At 50.3% G+C, this 26063-nt stretch overlaps 1 protein-coding gene across 3 annotated transcripts in view; it reads right to left on the bottom strand.

Moving 5' to 3' along the window:
• TENM2 (teneurin transmembrane protein 2) overlaps positions 1–26063 on the bottom strand; it is a 1118865-nt gene that overhangs the window by 192352 nt on the left and 900450 nt on the right. For all 3 annotated transcript variants that reach the window (XM_066273223.1, XM_066273224.1, XM_066273225.1), the window contains exon 7: positions 4666–4788. In XM_066273223.1, the coding sequence (XP_066129320.1) occupies positions 4666–4788 (123 nt within the window). The remainder of the gene's footprint in view (positions 1–4665; positions 4789–26063) is intronic.

The following is a 26063-nucleotide window of genomic DNA, read 5'->3' as shown; positions in this document are numbered from 1 at the left end:
TGGAAGGTGTCACGGTGATGTCAGTGCCGATGACTGATATTCACGCATCTCTTACTGAGTGCCAGGGCCCACACACTGTTCTACGAGGTGGTCTCCTTTACACTGGGCAGGGTGCCCACGAAGAGGGCACCTTCTTACAGGGGAGGGATTGGAGGCTGAGGGAGGGCATGGGACCTACTTAAGGTCGTGCCGCTGCTGAGTGATGAAGCTGGTGTCTTTGTCTGTCCCGCGTGACCAAGACAGAGTCCTCTGTTACAGAGGACCTGTTGATGCAAAGTGGCCAAGACTATATCATATCCAATTCTCAGTCAAGGAGTAAAAAAAACAGTGTGATCAGGTGGTGGTGTAGTGGATAGAGCACCAGACTGGGACAAGGAGAACACAGGTTCAAAACCCTGAGGTCGCCAGTAAGGGCTCATTTCGTCTGAGCAAGGCTCACCAGCTTGAGCCCAAGGTCGCTGGCTTGAGCAAGGGGTCATTCACTCTGCTGTAGCTCCCCCGGTCAAGGCACATATGAGAAAGTAATTAATGAACAAGTAAAATGGTGCAATGAAAATTTGATGCTTCTCATCTCTCGTCCTTCCTGTCTGTCCCTCTCTGTCCCTCTCTCTGTCTCTCTTTGTCTCTGTCACTCTCTCTCTCTCACACACACACACAAAGAAAATAAAAAGAAGTAAATAAACATACTGGGAGCCTGGCGTCTTCCCTCTAGACTCCTATAATTTGTATAATTGTAGGGAAGACCAAGGAAGTAGGGCTGGTCTTGTGAATGACAGAGTGGCCGGTCAACACCTTTCCATAACAGGCCAGAAAGTAACTATTGTAGGCTCTGTGGGTCTAAACCTCGTGTCTGCTGGGACCACCTAACCGCACTGTTGCAGCAGCACAGAAGGAGCCGCAGACAATGCATGGACAGGGTCAGGCTCTGATAAAACTTTATTTGCAGAAGCAGGCAAGCAGGCCAGCTGGCCAGATTTGGTTCCCCGAGATATCGCGTGCCGGGCTCGAACAGGAAGGACACCTTACATTGAAAATAGGAGTAATAGGTCTTGAGAATGCGCCATGAAATTGTACGTGGGAGCTCATTCTTCCTTAAGATCAGTGAGCAAATTCGCTCCGTAGGACGACGTGCCCTTTAAGAGCACTTGGATACTTTGCCTCTGGGCCTGGCCAATCAAACCGGATTCCCTTATGTTATCTGACCAGGTCAGAACACGGTATTGAATCTTTGTTCTCAAGGCTTATCTAATCCCAGATCTATAGAAAAAGTGCCCCGTGCTCCCGTAATGAAGATGTATGAGTTCATTCCTTTTAACATAGAAATACGCGCGAGATGGGGAGTAACTCTGGCAGTTGGTTGGTGGGCTCCCTCTTCTTGATCTGAAACCCAACCACCAACCCCGTGAAGGTTTAACTGAAAGAGAAAACGAGGAGGAAAAAAAAAAATAAGCCAGGAAAAAAAAAAAAAAAACCAAATGGAAAAGAGAAGACAAAGGCCAAAGAACACACTTTCCTAACTAATTAATCAAGCGCTTTGTTTCCACTAACAGCTCAGAGAGTGCAGGCTGCCCTGTCTGTTACATTCTTCCCCAGCCTGAGAAATGGAAACACTCTTAAAGACCCGGTAATGAAATCTCCATCGACGGGCCATCCTAGACGGGGACTCGCATGCCTGTGTTTTGCTTACATTTTAATTTGCTTTTGCTGGATCCTTACCCAATAATTGCTTAATAAGATTAACCTCCCTGGCCATGTGTGGTGTATCTTGATTAAAACATTATCAGAGTGAAGGAGTATTGTATCCCAACAAAAAAATAAATAAATAAATAAAAATGGAGGAGGTGTTATTTAATTAACTTATTGCCAATATTTCTTGATTGTCTCTTTGAAACACTGGAAAAGTAGTCAATTGGAATTGATTTGGGTTATCTAAATGTATAGAATCGGGAAGTGAGAAGGAGGGAGGTCACTGAGTAAAGTCATTCAAACCTAAGGTCACTTTCTGTAAAAGTTAGTTGTGTGTGAGAAAACAAAAACCTTTCTCATCATTATTATTTATGTTTAACCAAACTTTATAGCACGTTAAAAGAAGAGATCTGATATCTTCAGTCATCCGAAGAGTATTGTTTTGGTGTTTGGAAACGAGAGGGTCAGAGTTACCCTTCAACTCTAAGCAGACGTGGGGTAAGCCCTCTTGACCAAAATTCATCGGACAATGACTGGGTCAACATTTCCGTCTGTCTTGAAACTCATTTGGAAAATAGCTGATCTGGTTGATGTTGTACGACTTATACAACAGTTTCTAAAGTGTATGGCATCTGAGGGGAGACATTCTGGTTTCTCCGAAGACACCATGGCAAGTGCTTCTTTATTGGTCCTTTAGAGATACCATACTCTGAGTGAGGACTTATTCTCTGAGCACCTGCTTCTTGTGCTCTGCCTGGGCTGGTGTGGGATGCTCAAACTTCATAGCAAATGGGAGGTGTGGCTGATCCTCATGTATAGAAGGCAGTGCCCATCAGTGGTCCCCTCTCAGGAAACACTATGTAAAAAGAGTTTGTACATACTCTCAGAATGTATACATACTTAATAGACATCACTGTGCCTGAGGCTAGAATATGCATATTTACTTTCAGATATGTAGTCTGCATTCTTCCCCCAGGACAGGGTGCTGACATGTAGATTTAGAGACATTCACGGGTGAAGTAGAAGAGAGACCCCTAAAAAGCAGGGTTTCTCGAGAGCTGTTGACATTTTGGACGGGATAGTTCTTCACTCCAGCGGGCTGTCCTGTGTCTTGCAGGGTGTTCAACTGTGTCTTGGCTTCTACCCACTAGATGCCAGTTGTACCTGTTCTAATTGTGAAAAAAATGTCTTCAGACAGTGTCAAATGTCCCCTGGCAGGGAAAAATGCCCCAGCTGAAAACCACTGAAGTAAAAGAAACCAAAGTTGCCAATGGTATCAAGTCCTGGAAGTGAATAGATTAAAATCTGAGGCCAACAAATTTAGCTTGGAGTGTCTTAGTCAGTGAAGGCAGGGCAGGATCAGTTTAGACAAAACCTACCTTTCATTTTCAGGTGTGGTTGTAGCTACCTGATAATGGAAAGCGTGTAATTTCACCCCCAGATAAAACTTTTTCATGCTTACTTACAGGAAATGTAGTGTTGTGATTAGGATCGAGGAGGAGGGCAATTAGTCAAGACTGGATAAAAAAGACAAAAGAGTCACACCCAGGGCATTAGAACGGGGTTGGGAAGAGAAATTTCAGCAACATTAGCATACCAGGCTGACAAATGTACACAGGCGAGGGACAGAGAATTCTGGAATCGTCTCTTCGGATAAATGACTGATCTGAGGAAGACTGCAACCAGCTCACCCGAAGACACACAGACCCAGTTGGAGTCTGTACTTGCCAGCTTATTTGATTGGGGGTAAGCTTCCAAGACATCCTGGGCCTCAGTTTCTCCAAGATAATTTCCCTGCCTTTAGAGTTGTTTATGTCACACAATGCTCAGCCCGGCACACAGTAGGTGCCCAATAAACGTTAGTTCCTTTCCCATCCTTGACATGTCCCTGTGGGGTACTGTAAGAAATGTGAGGGATGACCTCCTTCCCTGGGCTGCGAGGCCGAGTGAGACATTCTGTATGTGGAGAGCCCCCACCCACCCCACCCCCGAAGAACCCCTCCGCTCTATGGCATTCCTCCCGAATTCCGCAAGCCTGACGGTGCCACTGGCTGCTATTGTCTTTCTTCTTCTTCTTCTTTTTTTTTTTTTTAAGGTGGAAGCTTTTGAATAAGTTGCATTTATCAGTGATCTGTCTTAGAATACAATCACTCTCCCAGTTATAGTCCATTTCTACCCGTGTGTTGCACAGCGGATACCTTCTATTTCAGTCGCGAAGAAAGAGCTACATAACTCACAAAGAAAAAGAAAACAAAAAAGATGTGCAGGAATAATGGTTTTAGTTTGTCCCGTACTCGCTATTTCTCCACCTGTTCTGTTTTTTCTCCTCCTTCTTAGGGTCCCTTTTTCTTCTCCCTCCTGCAAGAATGCAGCAGCCTGATTGCTTCAATAACCATTCCTATTGTCCCCCTTCACTGTTCTTAGAAGAAAGCTTTGTTCCCCAGTTGTCAAAACTCCTTTCTGTTCCCCGCTGCAGCCCACCTGCTCTGAGTTTGAGTCTTTCTCTGTCAGGCCGCGCTGGGCTCGGCTGCCTCCCCGGGGAGACCCCCTCCCCTCTCCCGGGGAGCGCTCCCCCTGCTCCCGGCTTTCTTGATTAGGAAGGACTTTCTCCAGCTGCTGCTGCTGCTGTTATTGTTGCTGCTGCTGCTGCTGCCTCTGCCCAGGCCTTGGGATGCTCTCAAGTAGTCTAGACCCTGCCAGGCGCTGCAGATAGCACAGGTATGCAGGTTGTTCTGAGCGGGCACAGCGCCAGCTCCGGTGACTGCCGCCAAACACAGCTAACACACAGGAACAGCAAACGGTTTTTAACGGGGGGTGGGGGGGAGGGGACCTCGGCAAGGCGACGGTCCCCCTCCCCCTCTTTCTTTTCCTTTTTTTTTGCATACCTTCCAAGATTTGGATTAGAAAACCTGAACCAGCTGGCGAGAGCTCTGAATTTCCCTGCGACCTCAAGAGGGCCAGCAGTAGCTGTAACCTCACCTTTGCCTCCAGATGGCATTGTTGCCACATCACCGTTTCCTGGTAAGCCGGTCCTTATCCCATTGTTGAAGGTGTGTCCATCTGCCGGCTGGAGTTGCCAGTTGAGTCCAAGCAGATGCATGGCTGCGGGAGAGACAAAGTGAGGAAAATGTGAATAGATAATCCAGCGATGCAACTGTCAGGGGGGGAGGGCCAGGTGTCTCTTTCAAGCCACTGCCCTTTCAAAGAAGCTGCAGTTCAAAAGTGGCCCGCGCCAGGTGCAGGGACCAGCTAAACAGAGGGCAGGTAGCTTTGGGTGGGTGGGGGGAGGTGAGGTCTCCTCTCCCGCTGCTGTTCACAGCCTCGGGGGCAGAGAGAGGGTCCCTGTGGTGGGCAGAGGAGGGGAAGAGGGCACAGACCATCCAAGCAGCACCCCCATGGGAGGAAAAGGGCCCCTTCAGGGCCACCGCCCAGGGTATCCCTGCATCACATCCAGGCCTTCCTGCCAGAGCTCTGGACACAGCTGTTCTCAGAACGGTAGTCCAGGGGCACTGACAAGGAGCTTCCCCCAAGCTACTCCAACTGTCAATCAGTTTCAAGACGAGGTAACTGAGGCGGCACCAGCCCGCTGGTCTGCTGGGACCCGCACGGAAACACCCAGAAACACCCGTGCCACCAGCAGTATCTGCCCTGGACCGGCCATTGGAAAGTCCCTTACCCCCAATTATTCCAAGCTTTAAAAATATGTTTCCTTTCCACCCCTATTTATGGTAAGCGAATACTTTACAGCTTGGGCGTGGTAATGGAACGGGGTCCTTTTCTGAAAATACCACAATTCCTCCTCTCATTTTAATCCACCCATACCCCCCCTCCCCCCCCCCCGAAAAAGAAACAACAGACACTTGACCACAGTGTGGAAGGAGACAGTCCAGAGGCACAGCCTCTCCTCTGAGCTTGGGAGACAAGCACGTCGCACAGGTCCCGCCTCACTTCCGTGGGGCCCCCAGACCTTCAGTGCGAACACCCTTCTGGTCTTCCTTGTCCTTCTGTCTGTGCCAATGCCCCCCTTCCCAGTTAGATGAGCAAATTCAGTACATCCCTCTCTCTGTCGCTTCTTGGCGCACTGTTTGCCCGTAGGCAATAAAAGGCAAATCCCAAACAAACGGTTTCCTTTCTGAGACCCCACCTAAGAAAATGCTTCGTTTGCAAATCAATCAAGGATCGCCTTCCCCCTACACATTTTCCATTCAAGCCATCAACGTGCCAAGCCTGTCTGGCCTTTCCGCCGGACACAGGCTGACGCTGCTGTTGCTATGTGTCCAGCAGGCGCTGCGGGAGAGAAAGGGCCCATTGACAGGGAGGATGCAGGGACAGGGAGAAACAATTAACCACAGGAAACACAATTAACAATGCTTAGGAAACTGTTCACACAGCAATTAATTCTGCATGCCTGCCACCACTTCAAGCCAGGCTGCATTCCATTAAGGTTACAAACCTATCCTCGAACAATACAGCTCAGATTGATGGCCACAGACTATGGCGGCCAGGTGTCCCCGGGTGCCTGCAGGTGTCCCCGGGTGCCTGCCGGCTTCCTCGGAACCACGTGCTGTTTCTAGACACTGCCCCGACATGGAAGGGACTGCTTGCTGCCGCTCTTTGAGATGATAAATACTAATAGGAATAAGTGACATTGACTGTACACTTTCCGTCAAGGCAACACCTAATTTTCCTCTGCAGTTTGTCCGTTCTATGTAGGTCACTTTCGTGAAGGGACCGGATTCCGCCGCCTCGAAATAATGACATATGTTTTCGCCCGCGCAGAGGTCAGGACGTGAGAGCTAACCTTGGTTGCTTCAAGGTCACAGTAGCTTCTGATTTGTAATTACAAGGTGAAGGGAACTAAAGAATCCGCTATTTTAAAGTGATTTAAAAAAAAAAAAAAAAGAACAATGTTGGGGTTATCTGGGTTTTGCCTTGAGCCAGCTCATGGCTGCAGTGGAGGGTGGCTCTTTGGAGGGGGGGGGGTCCGTGTTTTAAGATAGACACAGACAGGAAGGCAGGGGAAGCTGGACCAGGGCTCACGAAGCTTTGCTTTCCACATCTATAAAAGGAAGGGGTAAGGCCCGTCAAGCACAGATGACAGCCTCCCAAGGGCCCCACGGGCATGAAAACTCTTTGCCACAAATGCTCCCCTCTCACGGGGACTCGGTCTTGTCACCGGGCGGGCGGGCACAGAGCACGCTGGCACCTCAGCTCTGGGCGCACAGCCAGCCCCACCCCTCCCCTCCCCGCACGCACCGAGGAGCAGTCAGGAAAGTGCTGGCTGGCTCTGTTTTCCAAGATGCCTCCCCACACCCCCCACCTTTTGTTTGAGTTCTGCAGCCTCTCTTTATTATTTTATTTTTAAAAGTATTTTGAAAACAAGAAAACTATAGCCGGGGTGAGAAGGGTTAGGGTCAGCATAAGCAAGTCACTTCTGAGACAACTCCCAGAAGTGTAAAGAAAGGGGAAGAAAAAGAAGAAGTAATAAAAAAGGAAGAGGAGCTGGGAAAAGGGGAAAAGCCAGATCTGAGCACGAGCTCTGCCCTTCCAGTAGAAGCAGCGCAACAGAAACGGAACTCAAGTTCGGGCAGATTTTTCTGTTGTTCAACGGAATGTTAAGTAAATAAGTGAGAATGAGAGCCGGGGTGGAACCACCTCTCGTTGTTTTATTTTGGGTGGGATAGGAGGGGGCAGAGTCTGAAATAGACTTTTGTTTACACTTTTTTTTTCCTTTACCCCTGGATCAGCTATTCCTTCTCTCTCTCTCTCTCTCTCTCTCTCTCTCTCTCTCTCTCTCTCTCAAAGGGGAGTGTGTCTCTGGCCTGTGGGCATGGGCTGGGGTGTCCTCAGGGTGAAGACCCCGGGGGAGTGGTGAGGTCAGCGAGAGCTTCCCAGCTCCTGAGAACTCCATTTCTTACTCTGCCGCTGGTTCGCTCCACAGATGGGGCCGAGCAGTCCGTCTGTCCATCGGATTCCCCTACTACCTCCGGTCAAGGTTTCCCTTTGCAGGTAAAATAACATCTGCGTCGGGAGGGACGGAGGGAAGTGAAGCGTCTGTCCCCCAGCACCTCTCACGGATCACCTTGGATACAGAAGGCGGATGTGTTCACAGAAGAGGGAACCCCCTTCTACGCCCAGCACTGGAGGACACTTCCTATAGACAGCATCCTGGTCAAGACGCCCTGTGCGTCCCGTCCTAATCCCTCTTTTCCTGGTGAGGAAACGGAGGGGGGGGGGGGACTGTGAAGTTTGATCCTGGGATGGGGCTGAATTTTGGAATCCAAGAAGGAAGACAGTGGGAAGTGTCCCAGTGAGCTGGTTACAAGTTCTGGTTTGCAACAGGATCTCAGCACACCTGGGCTCCCTCTTGCAACGTAGGACAATCTCACTGGGGTTGATGAGCGACCGTTTTCTGTATCCAGCGCCCCTTCCGGAAAGGGGGTTTTAATTTCTCATCCCGTGGAACACGGATGTGGGCAGGCGGCACACACCGTGCACGCCTCTTTTCCTCTTCCACACCGTCAGCCTGCGTCTCGAGTGAGGATGATGGGGCTCAGAGCCCTGGCTGACCAGGGACAGAACACAGAAAAAGTGGAGAAACAGACCGGTACTGTTGCAAGCCACTGACAGCTTGGGGCTCTTTGTCGTGGCAGCAAACTGGAGACTCTCTACACTGATACATTCTCCTACAGGGAGAGCGGAAAATTCCACTGTTATACCCCAGGTCACTGTGCAGTCCCTGATGTTAGTTTATTTATAAGGTGAGGATACTTTCTTTTTTTCTTTCTTTCTTTTCTTTTTTTAAATTTAAGTGAGAGGAGGGGAGATAGAGTTTTGCATTATCCTGACCAGGATCCAACCCCTGTCCGGGCTAATGCTCAGCCCATCTGGGGCCAATGTTTGTAAATGAGCTATTTTTAGCACCTAAGGTGGAGGCTCCAGGGAGCCATCCTCAGCACCCGGGGCTGATGTGCTGGAACCAATCAACCCATGGCTGCAGAGGGGAAGAGTGAGAGAAAGAGAAAACGGGAAGGGGGAGGAGAAGGGGGAGAGGCAGATGGTCACTTCTCTTGTGTGCCCTGACTGGGAATCAAACCCAGGACTTCCATACCCTGGGTCAGTGCTCTACCACTGAGCCAACCAGCCAGGGCTGAGGGTACTTTCCAAAGCCCAGCCAGGAAGAATGAGGACACATTGAGGACCATAACATTTGATTCTATGAGCAACAACAACAAAATAGCTCTTTAAACATTCCGTCATGGTATTTCCAGTTGCGACCTGCTCTGAGAATCAGGTTTAGAAAGCCACGGAGCCTCAGAGGACCCAGAGGTACTGCTCTTCCATCTCACGATTCTGGGTGAACGCTGGTTTCGTCAATGTACACATTATGTAATAAGACATCCTGGACGCAGCAGGGGGTCCCCTCCCCCACTCCTACAAATGCTCCAGCAGCACATCCCCTAAGGTCCAGTTCAGGCCGTCTCAGGGTCAGAAGTGAAATGAGTTTGGGAGGCCCTCTCCTGAATGTGTCTCACCCCTGCCGGCAGCCAAAACGCACAATTTATCATGATTTGACAGGCTGCGCTCCAGAGGGATCCTCGGACAGAACAACGGGGCTCCACGGGTCAGCAAGGACGGAGCAGGGACAGAGTCCAAGTGGAAGCTTGCATCGTCCAGGTGGCGGCTGGGAAATCCGCCACGAAAAACACAGGCGGCAGCCAAAGTCGGAAAGTTTCCGTCCGGCTGACCGGGGAAAACTTCCATTGAGAGCTGAGACTGCACCACGGCAGGACGGACAGACCACGCGCGGACCCCGGACTGCAGCAAGAATCAGAAACAGACCCACCTGGAGTTAGGGTGATATTTCCTAGCGGAGGTTGCCTGTTTGTTTGTTTTTGTGTGCGGGCCAGCTGGGCTCTCCCAGAAATACTCAGAAGGAGCCCCAAACAAAAAGGGAGAGGGGTGGGTTGCAGGTAACAAAATTCAACCCCCACCACAAGGATAGGCGATTACAGGCCTTGGAAAGTGGCCGCTGGGAACAGGGGTTGTCTGCAATTGTCATTAGGGGACGCATGAGTGCCAGTTAGAACCTAACTTCCATGTTCATTGGCGGGTTGGGGATCAACCTGACAAGAGAGCCAATCAGTACGCCAGCCACGTTTCCCAGGGAGCTGCTCAGCCCCTGCTTATCAGAGGGGGCAAACGTGGGCGCCACGATGCTCGCCGTGTGCTGAGCAGGCCCCCGGGAGCAGGGGTACCTCTAAAGATCAGGCTTGTCGATACACGACCTGAGGAAGAGACTGGGCTTTCCCTTTGAACCATGGACGCCTTCGGGCAGGCCGAGTTAGGGAGAGGGGGGACACACACCTGCTGGGTCTAGTGGCTCAACGTGGTCAGACTCAGGAGGGCCTCAGAGAGGGCGGCGAAGCCCCTTCGGAGACCAGGCCGGGCAGTGGGAAAGGTCAGGGCTGGGCCTCCCTTGCTCCCGCCTCAGCCAATTTAATCAACAATGTCAGGCTCCCCCGGGAAATGCGGCCAATTCCCAAGGTGCCGCTGCCTAGACAAGGGAGCCGCAGCGGCATAATCCGGGCTCAAAGGCGCAGGCGCTACCCCTCCCACTGGCACAGGCCACCCGCAAAGACACTTCTGCAAGCAGCAGTGAAGACGCACACATGCCAGGGTGATGGAGACAGTGAACGTTTAGTTTGACAATGCGCCAGGTATTGGGCTCATTAGGTTAATCGTATCATTTATTTGTTTATTTGTTGTTGTTGTTTTTTAAATCATTTAGCAAATATTTACTAAGCACCTCCTGTGTGTGAGGTGTGCTCCAGGCGCTCAGAATTAAGCTGTTAAGCTCCTCGCTCTCGCGGGACACCCAGAAGCCGAATGCATAGGGAAACATGGAGAGAGCATGGTGTCAGGGAGTAGCAGGGTGCAGGGGACGCAATCCAAAGTCCTCTCGTTCCAATGCGGATGGGTCGAGGACGGCACCTGTGACAGGCGGCATCTCCGCCAGGACCCACAGGAAGCGAGAAGGCAACTCACGCTGACGTCCGGAGAACGTTCGAGATGGGGGTGGAGTTAGCGGCGGCTACTGGAGTCGGACGGGGTGACCCTGGAGGATTCTGAGGAGGATGGAAGCTTCCTTATCTCCATTCCCACCTAGCGAGGTGGTCACAGAATCGACATCTTCTAGAGGAGCCACCTGAGGCTTAGGGAGGTGGAGTGACTGGCCCCAGCTCACAGGGCCAGGAAGTGGGAACCCTGGGATTGAGACATGGAGAGTCCCATTAAGGGCCGAGTCACAGCTGCCCACCCCACGCGCTCTGCCCTGCATGACTCAGTCGGGGTCCTCCCTGTCAACCACCAGGGAGCAACACCCACCAGGGCAGGTGGGCGACAGAGTTGCTTCCTCAATGCCATCAAGGCTCACTCAGGAACCGACGCCTCCACTGTCCACCGTAGCGGTCACCAGCCCTCTATAGCCACGCCCAGTTTGCTGCTGAACTGAACGGAATCACCGCTGTCAGTGGGAAACAAATCTGTTGGGCAACTTCAACAACAGCTGAAGTTCCGGTGTCTCCCCATGTAGAAGACCCTTTTTCAAAAACTATGGGGTCTAAAAACTGGGTGCGTTTTATACAGTGGTTATAGTTTTTTGTTACTTGTATTTCCCGCTTTTTCCATGCTTGTTTTTGCGCTCATTGTGGAAGACAGAGATTCATCAGACACAGATGAGGACAGGCTAATGGATGGGAGCTTTGACAGTGATGAGGAGTTGTATGAGTTTGATGATGAATAAGACTTGAGTTCAGTAACTTTATGTGATACTTTTTTTTTTTTTCAAATTTCGGGCCCCCAAATTAAGGTGCGTCTTATACGTTTGGTGTTTCTTCTTGGGCAGGGGGCATATCATCCTTTGGGGGGGGTGCTTCTTCCTCAGAGAGGAGGGGACCTGTTGCAATGTAGTAATACTATCTTTTTTAGGAATGCTGTAGGTCCCCAAATGACCCGCTCAAAAGAAGAGACATGAGTAAACCCACCGGGGATGACATTCTTGGGAACGCCTTAAGTCTTCCTGGAGTTTAAAACATGTAAATCTTAAAGGAGTGGGGGGGGGATCCCTTTCAAACTGCCTTGGTGAAGTGATTTCTCTTCTTTCCCTCCCACTGCCTTATTCTACATTAAATGGAATTAATTTCCAGAGCGCTGCAGGGGAGTCACAGCCACAAATCCCTTCAGTATTCATGGGAGATGTGTCCCCATCTCCCGAGAACACTCTCAAAACTGACTCGCCCTCGTCCAACTTCCAGCTCACATCTCCCAGAAATGGTCGCCAAGCTTACAGTGAGGGAATTACACAGGAGAGGAAGGAGGACTCACAGCTGATACCAGAACCCAGGAAAAGGGCAGGGGCTCTCGAGAAATATAGCTGCATTCACGCCCCTACCCGTGCTCCCTTATCCTCCAGCCATGATGCTAACATGGCCATCCGTGGGGATTCTGCCTGTGTCCCTTGCGCATGCAAGGAGGCTTTGTGTCCCCTCCTGCACGTGTGCCTTGAGAACAAGGTGACAGCTGCACGAGGCAGCTCTGGGACCAGGGAGCAGTGTGTTCTCGAGACAAGAAGAATCCACACAGAGGGACCCGTGCATTAATCTATTCTCATGACAGCCTCAGGATGGTACAGCGAGTGGGAAGTGATATGAAATTAATCAATTCCTGGGTTTGGAGAAAAAAACAAAATCAAACAAACAAACAAACAAACAAAAAAACGGTGCTCCTTCCTTGCAGCTTCAGGAGGTATGGGGCCCCAGGCTGGTGTCATCCCTCCCTGAAGGAACTGCAGGTGGTCACTGTTGACACTGGATGTGTGGTGTCTGGTGAGCTCAGGTGACCTCTGACAAGGCCCCCTTGCTCTTGGCGGCACCAGGCAGATCGATACACGAGACAGACACGTGCTCACAGTCACTCTCTGTTCCCTGTCCCGCGTCTCCCGGACTGTACCCTGCAGAACTGGCCCTGCCGGCCCCGTAGCCCATTGTCCACTGAGCCAGCTCAACCTCAGGCACATACACACATGCCTGGAGCTGTTCGCCACCCGGGGTATCGTTTGCCGCACCAAACCACCCTGTCCCTGTCCCTGCTTTTCCCGGGAAAGACATAACATAAAAGCCTTTCTTTGTCCAAGAAAGGACCCATGTGATCAAAATACCTTAAGAGAAGGATAGTATCAGCAGGCTTTATTCAGCAAATAAATCATGGTCTGGGATTATAAGAGCTTCTGTGATAGCAAAACACATCCCCACAATCTAGACACAGGCACCCCCTCGCCCCCCCGAAGCTTGCCATTCAGTGTCTGCGACCCAAACAATATTTGTCTCTCTTTAAGAACTGCAACTGGCAGCCCCATTAAAGAGGGGCTGGACCACAGGACCCCCAGCTACAAAGAAAAGGTGATGTAGGCTGCATGTGGCAGGCGCCCCCCCCCCCCGGAACCCTAGGAAGCAAACACCATGAATGTTTGAGAGGATGAGATGTCATATCGACCGGTGGATGTGCCATGCATGCTGGAACAAAGGGGAAGAAGTCTCCCGCGAAGAACAGCCTTCTGGGAGGGACGGGGGTGAGGGGTCCAGGGAGGTGGCAATGAGGGCCCTGGTCACACGCCACTCCCAGGGCACGCTCCTCCCGTCCCTAGGCTGCCTGCTGCCAACAAGAGCAGGGAGGGCTGGGCTCATTCCCCTTCCTGAGTCCTGCAAGCCCCCCCCCCCCAACCAAACTGCTTCCACCGAGCCTCTAGATTGGACCCTGGGGCCCACAGGCAGGCAGCCTGAGGCCAGGAGCAGAGGCCTGGAGGCCTCAGGAAGAGGGTCCAGGAGGAGCGACCTCCCTCTCGGCAGTCCCTGTGACATGCCAGGTTCACCCCCATCGGGGATCGAGTCCTCATACGACTGCATAAAAGCAGATGACCCCATGCAGACTGATGGACCGCCCTGAGTGTCCCTTTCCTTAGCTTGGAAAAAAGCTAACATTCTGCAAAGTACAGTACCGACTCAGGGTCATGCACTGTGCTGACCAGCACTTCACAAGCACTACCTTATTTATCCTTTACAATAAACCTATCAACCTAGAGGTAGGTGCTGTTATTATCCCCACTTCAGAGAGGAGAGGGAAACTTGCTCAGATTGACAGGGCGGGGAGGTGGGGCAGCTGCTTACAGAACCCTGCACACACTCTCAGCCACATACCCTATCTCTGTGGGGAGAAGGGTGATCACACCAACCTTATAGGGTGTTCTCTGTACAAAGGAGACAAGGATCTGGGAGTATTAGACACTGAGGACACATGTCTCACTTCCTGCTGGGTCTTGGGTCATTTTGTCATTACAGCAGTGATGACCACGGCTAAGTTTTCCTGAGCCATTAGTGTGCGCCAGGCACCAGCATTATGATATGTGTATATTACGGTCTCATTTTACAGATGAAGAAGTTGAGGCTCAGAGAGCTAAAGTAACATGCAGCTGGTAAGTGGCGGAGGTGGGATTTGAACCTGAGCCACGTGACACCTAACGCCTGAGGACTGCATCTTCCCAGCTCATAGCACGACAAGTGTCGGCTCACCTCCAACAGCAGTGAGGACTGAGGATGTATTCCTCCCCCGTTTGTATAAACGCTCAAGCGGAGAAACTCCTGTGACTTCTTTCCTTCATCATGTCACAGTGGCAGAACCACAGCCAGGGTGGGCTCAGAGGTCACGTGGTCTGGACCTTTGGTTGGACAGAGATGACCTTGAGCCCTCCGTAGGTGACATCTCACCTACGTAGGTGAGGTCTTGAGGACTAAGGACTGGCTGAGCCCAGATGGAACCTTGGTCTCTGTGGTTTTCCATTGTCCTCGTCTACCTCCTTCAAGGTAGGATTCTAAAGCCTAGACGATATGCAATGTCTTATTAAAGAGAAAAACGAGGGACCACAGAGACAGCCTCTTCTGCCACCCACTTAAGACTTTTATTACCACTATTTGCAAGGCTGGGCATGAGCAGAAATAACCTGTTAATAAAATAGTCAACAAAGGTGGCCTCGTGATCCTTTCTGATCCCAAATTCATTAGATCGGGGTTCTGTGACAAATTACTTCTGCGGCAGAAGTCCATTCACAACCAGAATTTAAAATCACCATTTTTCTATTTCTACCTGGGCCGACGCCACCGTGGTCGATACAGACGTGTCCCCACCTGCATGTGCACGCAGTAATTCTTCAGGAGTGAGAAAGGAGTGGAAGAAATAAGGATGTTGAGCAAATCCTGGACAGGATTCTCATCTCAATTCGGGCATTTGTTCAACAGAAGCCGAATGAGGCACACAGGGAGGCTGCCGGTGTTCTTTTCAATTTTTAATTTCTGACATGGTTCACCGAAGGATTTTATTTTATTTTTTTTCTAATTCGGAAATCAAAAATCTTGTATTAGCAAATTGAGCTTGATCTTTCTCTTAAATGGTTTTGAGTCAAGTGGATTTCACATGCCTAACCTAGAACACTTTACACTTGATCCTGATGGAAAGAAACCACGTTAAAAAATTAGTGTTCTCTCTCTCTCTCTCTCTCTCTCACCTTATCAGGTAGCAGGAAAGGACGTGCCCAGAAATACAGAGGTCCTGGCCCTCTGATATGCTAATATCAACAGGGGCCACTTTTTACTGGGAGAAAGAGTGTCTGCAGAAAAAAAATAAAGGATGCTTTCTTTTTGAAATGCAGGCCACCTGTAGCCATAAAAAAAAAAGAAAAAGAAAAAGAACTATATTTTCATCTTCAATTAGATAAATGATACAATTAGACTTATTTTGAGTTGGTGACAATTTACTTAACAGAGCTAATTTCAAAGGTTTTATGCGACACTCAAGCCCCATACATTTCTTTCCTGCTAAAGGTACACATTTCTCTCCATAGGGAGCAACGTTGTAACTGCTGGGGTGTTTCTGCTTGCACAAAGCATTCGGTGACAGCGGAAAGACGTTTGACGTGGTTCATGATTAACCTCCCTCCTCTACTCCGCAGCTCGTGTTCCTCCACCCTTCCCCCCTCACAATTCTCTGGAAGACCACAATCCAGGTGCACCCCAATTCACCCGCAGCTGGAGTGTGGTGTCTCCTCCAAGACCCGCCTGGTGGGGAGAGCCCCCTCGGACCAGCAGATTCGGAGCTCCCGAAAGATGGACACATCTCTACAGTTCCCCAACTTGTTTTCATTACTCAGCTCTTTAAGGCTGAAGTTTCTAAATATATCCCCTCCTGGTCTTATCTGATTTCATTTCATCTTTAAATGTAATATAAGACACTCCCGAAGTAGGTGTTCTCTTTGCCCGGGTTTACGAACGACGGGAAGAAGGCTTACTGCACTTCTACACCAAGCCCTAACATCCAGGGTTGCCAGATTCGTGTTTCCTTCATTTGTTAAATCTGGCCCCTCTGCCGAGTTTCCATAGTACTGACTGAATCTCAGAAATAGCTCTGTCCTCCCGTAGCCCTGGGAACAGACTCTTAAGTTAAGTGGTGCCCTCAGATCCTCTGAGCTTTGCTCCAGATCTGTCACAAAGAACTGTCCAAGGTAACCGGACTCGGATCTTTCCTCTGAACGACTGTCTCTTTCATCCCTGAGTGTCATTTGCACTCTGGTCCAACAGAACTGTTACACGAGCCTCACAGGTGACTTAAAATTTTCTAGTAACCACATTAAATCAGTAAAAATGAATTTAATAGTATGTTGCTAACCCAGCATGTCCAAAAATATCATCAGTTCAATATGGAGCCCACATAAAAATCATTAATGAAGTATTTTACTTCTTCTTTTTTTTTTTTTTTGTACTACATCTTCTAATCTGGTTGGTATTTGACACTTAAGAGCATGGCTCTACTCAGACGCTAAATTTTCCGTGGTTCAGGTGAAACGTGGTCTTGCCCAAACACGAAAAGGGTGTCAAACAGAAAATTATCTTATGCTGCCTCAGTGTTTAAATTTAGGTTAATGACAATGGGACAGATTCAGTCACACACTGACCACGTTTCAAGCACTCAGTAGCCACCTGTGGCAGGGAGACCACGTGGCTGACGGGGCTCTTCTAGGCTGAGTTCCACCTCAATGCTCCCGAGAAATTTTGTACTCGCACCTCTTCCAGCCTGTGTGGCTTTACATGCTACTTAGTTACTGATCATCCTAGCTCCTCCCTCCCCCAAACACTGAGCCATGACATGCACCTTGAGGGGTGAGACTGAGTCTTCAACCCCCACTGCTTTTGAACGTGTCCCAGTAAGCAGTATCAGGTTTAGAACAGATTGGTGTCTAAGCAATAATTATTGAGTGAAAGAATGGCTTGACAACTTGTGTTTTGATAAAAAACAATCAATGGAGGTCTTACAGCGTACCAGGCTCAGGATAATAATGGTAATAGGAACAAACAGTATCTGCTGAATGCTGACTTGGTGCCAGACTTTCAGTTATTACCTTTTTTTTTTTTTTTTTTTTTTTTTTTGTATTTTTCTGAAGCTGGAAACAGGGAGAGACAGTCAGACAGACTCCCGCATGCACCCGACCGGGATCCACCTGGCACGCCCACCAGGGGTGACGCTCTGCCCACCAGGGGGCGATGCTCTGCCCCTCTGGGGCGTCGCTCTGCCGCGACCAGAGCCACTCTAGCGCCTGGGGCAGAGGCCAAGGAGCCATCCCCAGCGCCCGGGCCATCTTTGCTCCAATGGAGCCTTGGCTGCGGGAGGGGAAGAGAGAGACAGAGAGGAAGGAGGGGAGGGGGGTGGAGAAGCAAATGGGCGCTTCTCCTATGTGCCCTGGCCGGGAATCGAACCCGGGTCCCCCGCACGCCAGGCCAACGCTCTACCACTGAGCCAACCGGCCAGGGCCTATTACCTGTTTTTAAGGCACTTCTTATTTAATCACCGCCTTCTCACCCCGCAAAATCACCTCTGAGGCAGGAATTATCATTCCCATTTTATAGATGAGAAAACCAATGCTTGGAGAGATTCAGAAACATGCTCACTCTCACAAGGCCCCGAGGTGCCAGAACCAGGAATGTGCAGATATATCTCAAACCCCTGACCAACAGTTCCCTAATCTCAGTCATCATCGACCACGTTCGTGGTTTTCACTGAATCTCACGTCCACGGGTGCTATTTCCTTACCACACTTTAAATCAATCCCCCCTCTTCAAAAAACTTGAATCTGTTCAGCCTCATCCCCAAATAATGTTGGGGAAATGAAAGGCTTGATGTATTTATCAGGTTTGGCAACACATTAAAATAAACACTCAACGATGGCCGCACGAAGTCATAGTGTGCGTGCCACCAGGGGGAATGCCTGCCACGGACTCAGAGGACCACGGCCCCCCCGCAAGATCACATCTAACTCGCAACATTTGTCTTCCCGCTCCCAAAGACCCGGCGCTATACCTGTGTGTTCCCTGCCCCCAGCAGTGTCCTAAGGAAGGAACACACATCAGTGGAGGACCCGGCTGAGCAATGGCTCCCCACGCCTGCCTTTTCTCATTATTTCTAACTGCACAAGATCAACACGTGAGCAAACCACAAGACCTGACCTCCCACGCTCTCCGCCTGGAGGGTTTCTCTTCACTTCTTCAAGGCCAGAGGACAAAGACTGCTTCGGAAAGGCAGCGTCCCTGGGTCAGTCCTTCCTGCTGAGAGCTCTCCCGGCGATGCCAGGTGGGTCTAGCATCTGTTAGGATATAAGACCCCTTATGCACGCTGCTTAGCTTCTGCTCAGCCCTGGTGCAGGAGGGAGGGGGTCTCCACGGCCCCGACCACCACCTAAAATGTGCTCCTGGACATCCCAGGTTTTCCTGAAATCCTAAATCCACCAGCGGTCACTGAGCATTTTACCGCACCTGGGCGCTGCAGACCCTCGACACCATTTTCAGTAAGAAAGACGGGCAACACTACTATACGAGCGTAAGGGTGCTAGACGCTGTTCTGAGAACTTTACATATTTAGACATGAAGTTGTTATTTATTTATTTATTTTTGCAGATCACATATGGTAGGGTATCAGTAATTTTTACCCGGTTCAACTTGAATATATAAAGCACTTAATACAACATCTCTAGAACGGATACTTCTATTATAGCTATGATTAGCTGAAGAAACTATGAGACAGAGAGGTCAAGCAACTCGCCCAAGGTCACTCTGTCAATTGTGGTAGAGCTGGGCTTTGAACCTGGGGACTCTGGCCCAGAGCTCTTGACTGCAATACTTTCAGCCTCTTACAGTAAAAGTGCCGTTATGAACGCCAGATTGCATTTCAGGCGCACCGCAGACGAAGTAGGCTTTTATGCGAAGACTAGACCATGGTGGTTAGAGAACACGGTTTCAAATCCAGGTCCTGGCTCTGGCCCTTTGTAGCTGGGAGGCTCTGGGCAAGTTTTGCTTTTTGTTTTTTGATCTCTCAGACCCTCGGTTTTCCTCATCTGTAAGATGGGAAGATTAAAACTGCCTAGCTCACAGGGTGGGTAGTCACAGTAAATAAAATAAAAGTATGCAAATCACTTAGCTCAGCTTGACACAGAGCGATTGTGTGTACAGGCCAGAAGCAGCAGCCTTGTCTGTCTGCAGAAAAATCGCTTTCAGATTCCAAGCAGTCAGGTTACAAGCAGGTCGCCCATTCCTGGACTGAAGCGAGCCTACCATTCGAGTGAAAGCCGCGGGATCCCTGTAGGAAAACCCGGAGGGATCAGCTCCTGCGGAGTCAGATCACAGGCGAGGTCGCGAAGACCTAGGGGGGTGGGCACCCCGTGACAGAGAGGCCACATATCATTACTGAGAAGCACAGCTCTGCAATGTCATACACTCTTATCTGACTGCTCGGAGTCCTGAAGTCGTCCTTGCCAAGCTGCAAAGAATGCCACACTCATGTCTCCAACCCTGAGGCCACCAAGAAAAGAGGGCTCCGTGTTTCCAGCTCCACTTTCAGACAGCCTAGGCGAGGACGTCTGATTGCCTCGGCTGGGGTCACTGGCCTCCCTTGGGTCAATCCCTGGGGCCAGGGATGGGAGACAACGCTCCAGACCCTGCCCGGGCTCAGGGTCTGACCCAGAAGACACGACGAAGAGGGTGTTGAATACAGACCTGGCCGGCAAGTGGAATTTCCAGGTGAAGAAATAAAAAAATCAGGATGTCAGTTACATGTGAATTTCCCGGGCAATATTTGGGATGTACTGATGTCTACTAAAAGCACCACTTGTTCTAAAGTCAGCTGGGCTCCCTGACAGTGAACCTGGGCAGTGCTGTGGCCGAGGGAGTTGATGGGTCAGGCAGGCTCCCCCGTTGCATCCACCGCAACTGGTCAAGAACACCGAAGAGGCACGGCGCTCCCTGCGGAGAAAGGCACTGTCCACACCCAGCGGTCCAAGCCCCTTCTCCACGTCGTGAGCGGCATGGCTCTCTGCCCAGATGAGAATCCGTATTGGGCATCGACACCTCCCACCAAGTGTCGCAACTGCCTGGCTGTCTGGTATGTAAAGCATATGGGTGACTCTTTTTATCAGCCACACTGAGTCCTGGCTGGGACCTGAGGGATTTATCGGAAAATTCAGCGAGGATGGAATTATGATTCCGCTCTTGGCAAACTCCCTGGAGCCATCTGATATTGAGAGCGTCAGCATGAGGCTCACCAGCCGGCCTGAGCCCGTCTCGCAGGCTGGACGTCGGTCCCCTCCTCCGGGAAGGCTCGCTGCTCCGACCACTTTGTGAGGCCTGCTCTTTTCTAGGCTCGGCGGGACGTGTGGGAGTCCCGTCTCCCTGCAAGCTCCCCGGGCACCAACAGCGTTGGTCCCTGTAAATATTTACTAAGCTGGCTCTGCACTCAAGGAGCAGCCATTTTTTTCTCTCCCATCTGAAAGGAAGTTTATTACACAAAGTAATAGGTGATGTCTCCTTACGACCACATAAATCTGCTACAGTACCTGTGAGCTGAACTTCTTAGACAGCGAGAACAAACAGTTGTTCCCGAAGCAGTCCGCGCAGAGGAAAACAATAAAGCCAGAAACAAAAGCGAAACAAGAAACAAAACTTATCCGGAGATTTATTCTCTGTTAGGACGTTTAACACACGCTAGAGCCCCAACCCGACACTGAAGTTCAGTTATATTTCCTGAGGTAGGAAAACCAACCAGTTGGACTGTATTTTTCTTTACACAACGTTTTCTTATTCTGGTGATACAAAGGGTGACTTTTTCAGCACCAAGTATCCAAGAAAGAACCCTAAGCTATGGGGTGAAGTCCTGAGCTAGGACTTAGGACACACACGGGCAGTCCGGGGTCAAGGTCTGTGCTCGGCAAGATTTTGAGCCGAACAACTTTTCCTTGGTGTTCTCCAGTCTGGTACCAGGGGCTATGGTGGCTGAGAATTAATCTGATAGTTTCAGTGAAACAAGAAGCCAATTTAGGGGCCTAGGGGCGGCATGCTTGAATTTAAGGGGAAGGCTGTGTTCCTTCTTCTGGGAAAGCCCCGTGCACTTAGAACAGACTCCTTCATGAACTGGCGATGGTCTCAGAGTTGACCTTCAATGTCCTTTCTTCATACCACAAAGACCTGTGCTTCATATCACGGTCAGGAACCAGCTCTCATCGGATGGGGGTGACTTAGGGCTCTACAGTCTTTCTAGGAAATGTGATTGTGGGTCATCTCATGTGTGTGTGTGTGTGTAGCTAATTTCCTAGCAGGTGTACATGGGACCACTTTGTCCATAGGAGGGATTATCATTTTAATAAGTGGCTTTAGCTAATTAGTTTATTTTTGCTTAGATGGTCCCATTCCACACTCTCAATCCGATACCCTGATTTCCTACAGACAGTGGAAAGCTGGTTGACTCCTGAATGGTGGCTAAGTGGCCAGCTTGCACTGGTTCTGTCGGGGGAGGCTGCTGTGTATCCGGGAAGGGCAAGGACTACCGTACACCCTGAACTCAGCGCGGTAAAAAGTCTTTGTTTACCTCCTTCTTCTGCCAAGCGCTGTGCTAAGGGCTGTTCGAAAACCATCTCATTTAATCGTAACACAGCCCTTCTGAGGCAGGCACTGTTATGGTGCCCTTTCCCAAGGAGGAAACTGAGTCGAGGGAAGTTAAGCACTTTACCTGTGCTCATGTAGGTAGAAGACAAACTGGGATTGGAGCCGGGGAAGTCTGGATGTTGGAGTCTGTTCCCTTTCCTTGTACTAGAAAAGATGTGTTTTATCGATGAATAAGGAGATGACTGGTAAGAGTGCTTTGTGGCAAAACTATGGTTTCCAGCCTTGGTGATCAGGCCCAGAATTCCCCTAAGATCCTCTAAAAGTACTGCCATTTCAGCACTCCTCTCTGCGGCTCAAGTCTGTGACCGTCCACACCGTCTACTGCTCGTTCTGACCTCATCCCTCCAGAGTGTGTGTGTCTCAGTTCTATTCTGCGAACTTCCCGTCACCGGACAGCTAACTACTGGTCCCGCATCGGCACATAAACGTTTAGGTGGACGCCGCTCCTGCCCGCTCTGTGCATGTCGAGCGGGGTCCTCAACACTCAAAGGAACTGAGGGTCAAGCCTCCTCACATCAAGACATGCTTCTTGTGACTGGAGCTGCCCATGCCGGAGACTCAGAAGAGGCCACCTGAGATCACACCTTGAGAAGAATAAAAGAATGCAAAATCTCCAAACTACCGTCTTCTCTGGACAAGTGAGCAGACCACTCCGAATCAGAAGTTGTGTTTTTCTCCATTCACAAATCCACTCCCCCCTCCCAGGTGGACCCCGTTCACGGCCCTGGGCAAGGAGTACCACAGCCTCTGAGCTGAGATGGCAGCTGTCCCAAGCCTGCCCTCCTGGTCAGTGTGGCAGCTATTTTAGGTCCCACAGCTTCTGGGTGGTCTCTTTCTGCTTCCCTCTTTCCACTTCTGGTTTATTTATACAAACAAATCTCGGACGGTGGGATTTCTGCCAACCCATAGGACACATGCTCCTCCAATTCCATACTAAAGAGGGGGCTTTATTTTTTTTATTTTTTATTTTTTTGTATTTTTCTGAAGCTGGAAACGGGGAGAGACAGTCAGACAGACTCCCGCATGCGCCCGACCGGGATCCACCCGGCACGCCCACCAGGGGGCGACGCTCTGCCCACCAGGGGGCGATGCTCTGGAGGGGGCTTTCTTGATCCACAAATTTGTCTCCGCTCTTTGAAACTCAGGCCCAAGCCTGTGGACAGAGAGTATGGAAGCAAAGGTGACCGTTTTTCCAGTCTCCTCCCATCATCATACCACACAGACCCAGTACTTGAGGCTTTTTTTGCCACTTGAATTCCACTTTTCAACTCCTGTTGGAGAGATCTAGTGTTCTCAAGATCGTATCATTTGTTTGTTTGTTTGTTTTCAAATGTCCTGTCACCTGTTAATGTCTATTATCAACGGGGAACACTTACCCAACACTAAAACACATGAACGGGGGCTGGGTGTGTGTGGGGGGAAGGATTCTACCTTCCAATCTAACCAATTTCCAAGATATTGCCACTAAAGAGATGTGTCAAACACTCTTCCACGTTAATCATCTTAAAAACTTTTTAATGAATCCTCTTTTAAACAAACAACGCCATTAGCATGAATGCTATGCAAATCGTATGCACGGCCAGCACCGGTCTGGCTTCCTCGGAATTGTTTCAGAAACCTGATCACATCAAATATTTTTCAGTTTATGCAAAGCAGAACCTTTCAATACATTTTTTCCCCCTTTTTTTGAAAAGTATGTAGTTTTTCATTTGCATGTGAGTCCCCAGTGGTACAGTTACACTTTGAATGTAGGATTAACCAATTTCCATGTCTGTACTGGATTTGAAAACTTAATCACCAAGCGGTGACTCTCCTCCGCCAAGGGCCTGATGTATCTCAAATCGGATGACCTTCTAGCGACGCCGGGACGCAGGAGCTCAGCACGCGAACGACACGGAAGCAACCTGGCTTTCCTATTTTTAAAAATACCGTTTTTGTAGCTGGCTGTGCCATCCAGTGTTCTTGTACAAACAGACCTGAGGTCATCGTGAGGAACGCAGGGACAAGAATCCACTATCTGCGGCTCAGAAATCTTTCGGATCCTGGGACCCACAACCCCGCATCTGAAACCCTTTCCCAGGCTGCTCATCCCGGTTTGGCCAGGGGGCCTGGTGGTACCCCCTTCCCGCTGTCAGCAAGTGGCGTGGCGGCTTGAGAGAGAGAGCCACGCATGATCACACTCACTGTCGCAGTCACTATTTTTTTTTTTTTCTTAATTGTCCTGAGATCCTAGAAAGGAAACAGGCGTCTCTGCCGGCAGAGGAGCTCAGCGTGAACTCTCATTTTTCACATGGAGCTAATTAAAAACTGAAATTAGTTAAATATGGAAATGACACTTGCAAGCACTTTAGTAGAATTCTGGCAAAATCCCTCTGGAGTGCTGTGACATTACCTGCTGCTTCGAAACTCCCCAGCTGAATTTCACAGTGAAAAGGCTGAGCGAAGGGAAAGTTATTATTGAGATTTCGGATTCAGAATGGCGTCTGGAAAGCTCCAAATTAAATTTCACGGCTGGCCCTTGAGTGGCTGGCGACAGAGAGCATGGACCAATGGAGTGGGCCGCTAGCGACGTTTTGCAAACAGAGGCCCCGTTACCCCTCTTTAGGTATGATACCGTGGGGTGGGAGGGGTGCGACAGTCCCAAGGTGAACATGGGTATTTCTCCCAGAACCCACAGCCAGACTCAAGGCGGTTCACACACGCCCATTCCATCAAAGAGCCTGGACTCGTGCATGGGTTGTGATGGGGCCGACCAGAGTCCCTGAGCGGTAATCTATATGGATTCTTATAGGTCTCTCTCTTTCCATCTATCTTTAAACAAATACATAGGCCTGACCTGTGGGGGTGCAGTGGATAAAGCGTCGACCTGGAAATGCTGAGGTTGCCGGTTCGAAACCCTGGGCTTGCCTGGTCAAGGCACATATGGGAGTTGATGCTTTCAGCTCCTCCCCCCTTCTCTCTCTGTGTCTCTTCTCTCTCTCTCTCTGCCCCTCTCCTCTCTCTAAAAAAAAATGAATAAAATAAAATAAATAAATACATAAAAACATATATAAATAGAAATGTGTATATATATATGTATGTATATATATATATATATATTCCCCTCCCTACATGTATGTGTCTTATAGGCATTCCCAGTTTTTATTCATCATTGCGAGAACCCACCATAAATGTCAGTGGAAACAGACCACCATCCAGGATGCCATATCCCCCCCTCTCCGCAGGCAAAGACAGTAGCGTTTGCTCAGGGACAAAGGATGGTGACTGTCTACATCTGCATACAATTTAATTAACCCACTGCCGATTCTGATGGCTCTGGACCCGGGCGGAGCGTGCGGGAAGTCCAGCCGCTCTCCCAACGACAGGAGGGCTGTGATGTGATTGTTCTTCCGACACCCCGTCCATCTGTCCTTGAGGCGTTCCTCCCCCCTGGACCCGGGCCACGGCGGAAGCCGGCACTCGTCCCGCCTGGGCAGGCCAGCGCGCGCACGCGCGCGCAGCAGCCTGGTGCCAAGGCCGCCCGCTCGGGGAGCCGGCTGGCAGGGAGCCGTGGGCGGCCCGGGCTGCCAGGCCGAGTTCTCTGGCGGCTCCGTCACACTCGGGCTTGGCGGGTCCCAGGCCTGGAAGCCGCGGCGGCTCACCCAGCTGGATGGGTGAGATGCTGCAGCTGTACCACCGGCCTGGCCTCTTTTTATTGAATTCTGAATATCCAATTTCAAAGCAATTCAAATGCATTTGCCCCGGGCCGCGGATCAGCCTGGCTGCCTACTGACACTGTCTGCAGTAGGGTTTCTGGTAAGTTGATATTTCTGAACAAAGGCAAGATTACAGAAGCTTTCCTTGTCGGGACCAGCGCCTCTGTAAGAGCCCTCTCTACTGACTCTATTAGGTCCCAGGCTGGCGGCCCTGAGGGCTGTGGTGCTAACCCCTGCCCCTCGCTCTGTGGGCTGCACTGGGCAACTTCTCCAGCCGATTTGGGACAGTTAGGGGGAGTGGAATGGAGTGGAGGGTGTTGAACAGGATGCAAAAGGGTCCAGGATATGGAGGCTGGCACCTGTGACGTTGCTTAGTGCAGGCTGGACAGACAAGATGCACAGACGTGGGGCCCTGCACGGGCAGAGCGGGCAGGTGTAACCCCATGGCCCTGACCTCGAAGAGAAAATGCCACCCTTTGGGAAATCAGTGACAATTCTAAACTTGTTCTGGAACAGTTGTGCCCCCTGGCCCCCCACGCTTCTATCAGGACTGAGAATAAAAACAGAGAGAGGCCTGACCAGGTGGTGGCGCAGT

This window comes from Saccopteryx bilineata, chromosome 4, assembly GCF_036850765.1.
Source record: "Saccopteryx bilineata isolate mSacBil1 chromosome 4, mSacBil1_pri_phased_curated, whole genome shotgun sequence".
NCBI lineage: Eukaryota > Metazoa > Chordata > Mammalia > Chiroptera > Emballonuridae > Saccopteryx > Saccopteryx bilineata.
The sequence above is the reverse complement of the archived record's forward strand: the minus strand, read 5'-3'. Positions and strand labels throughout refer to the sequence as shown.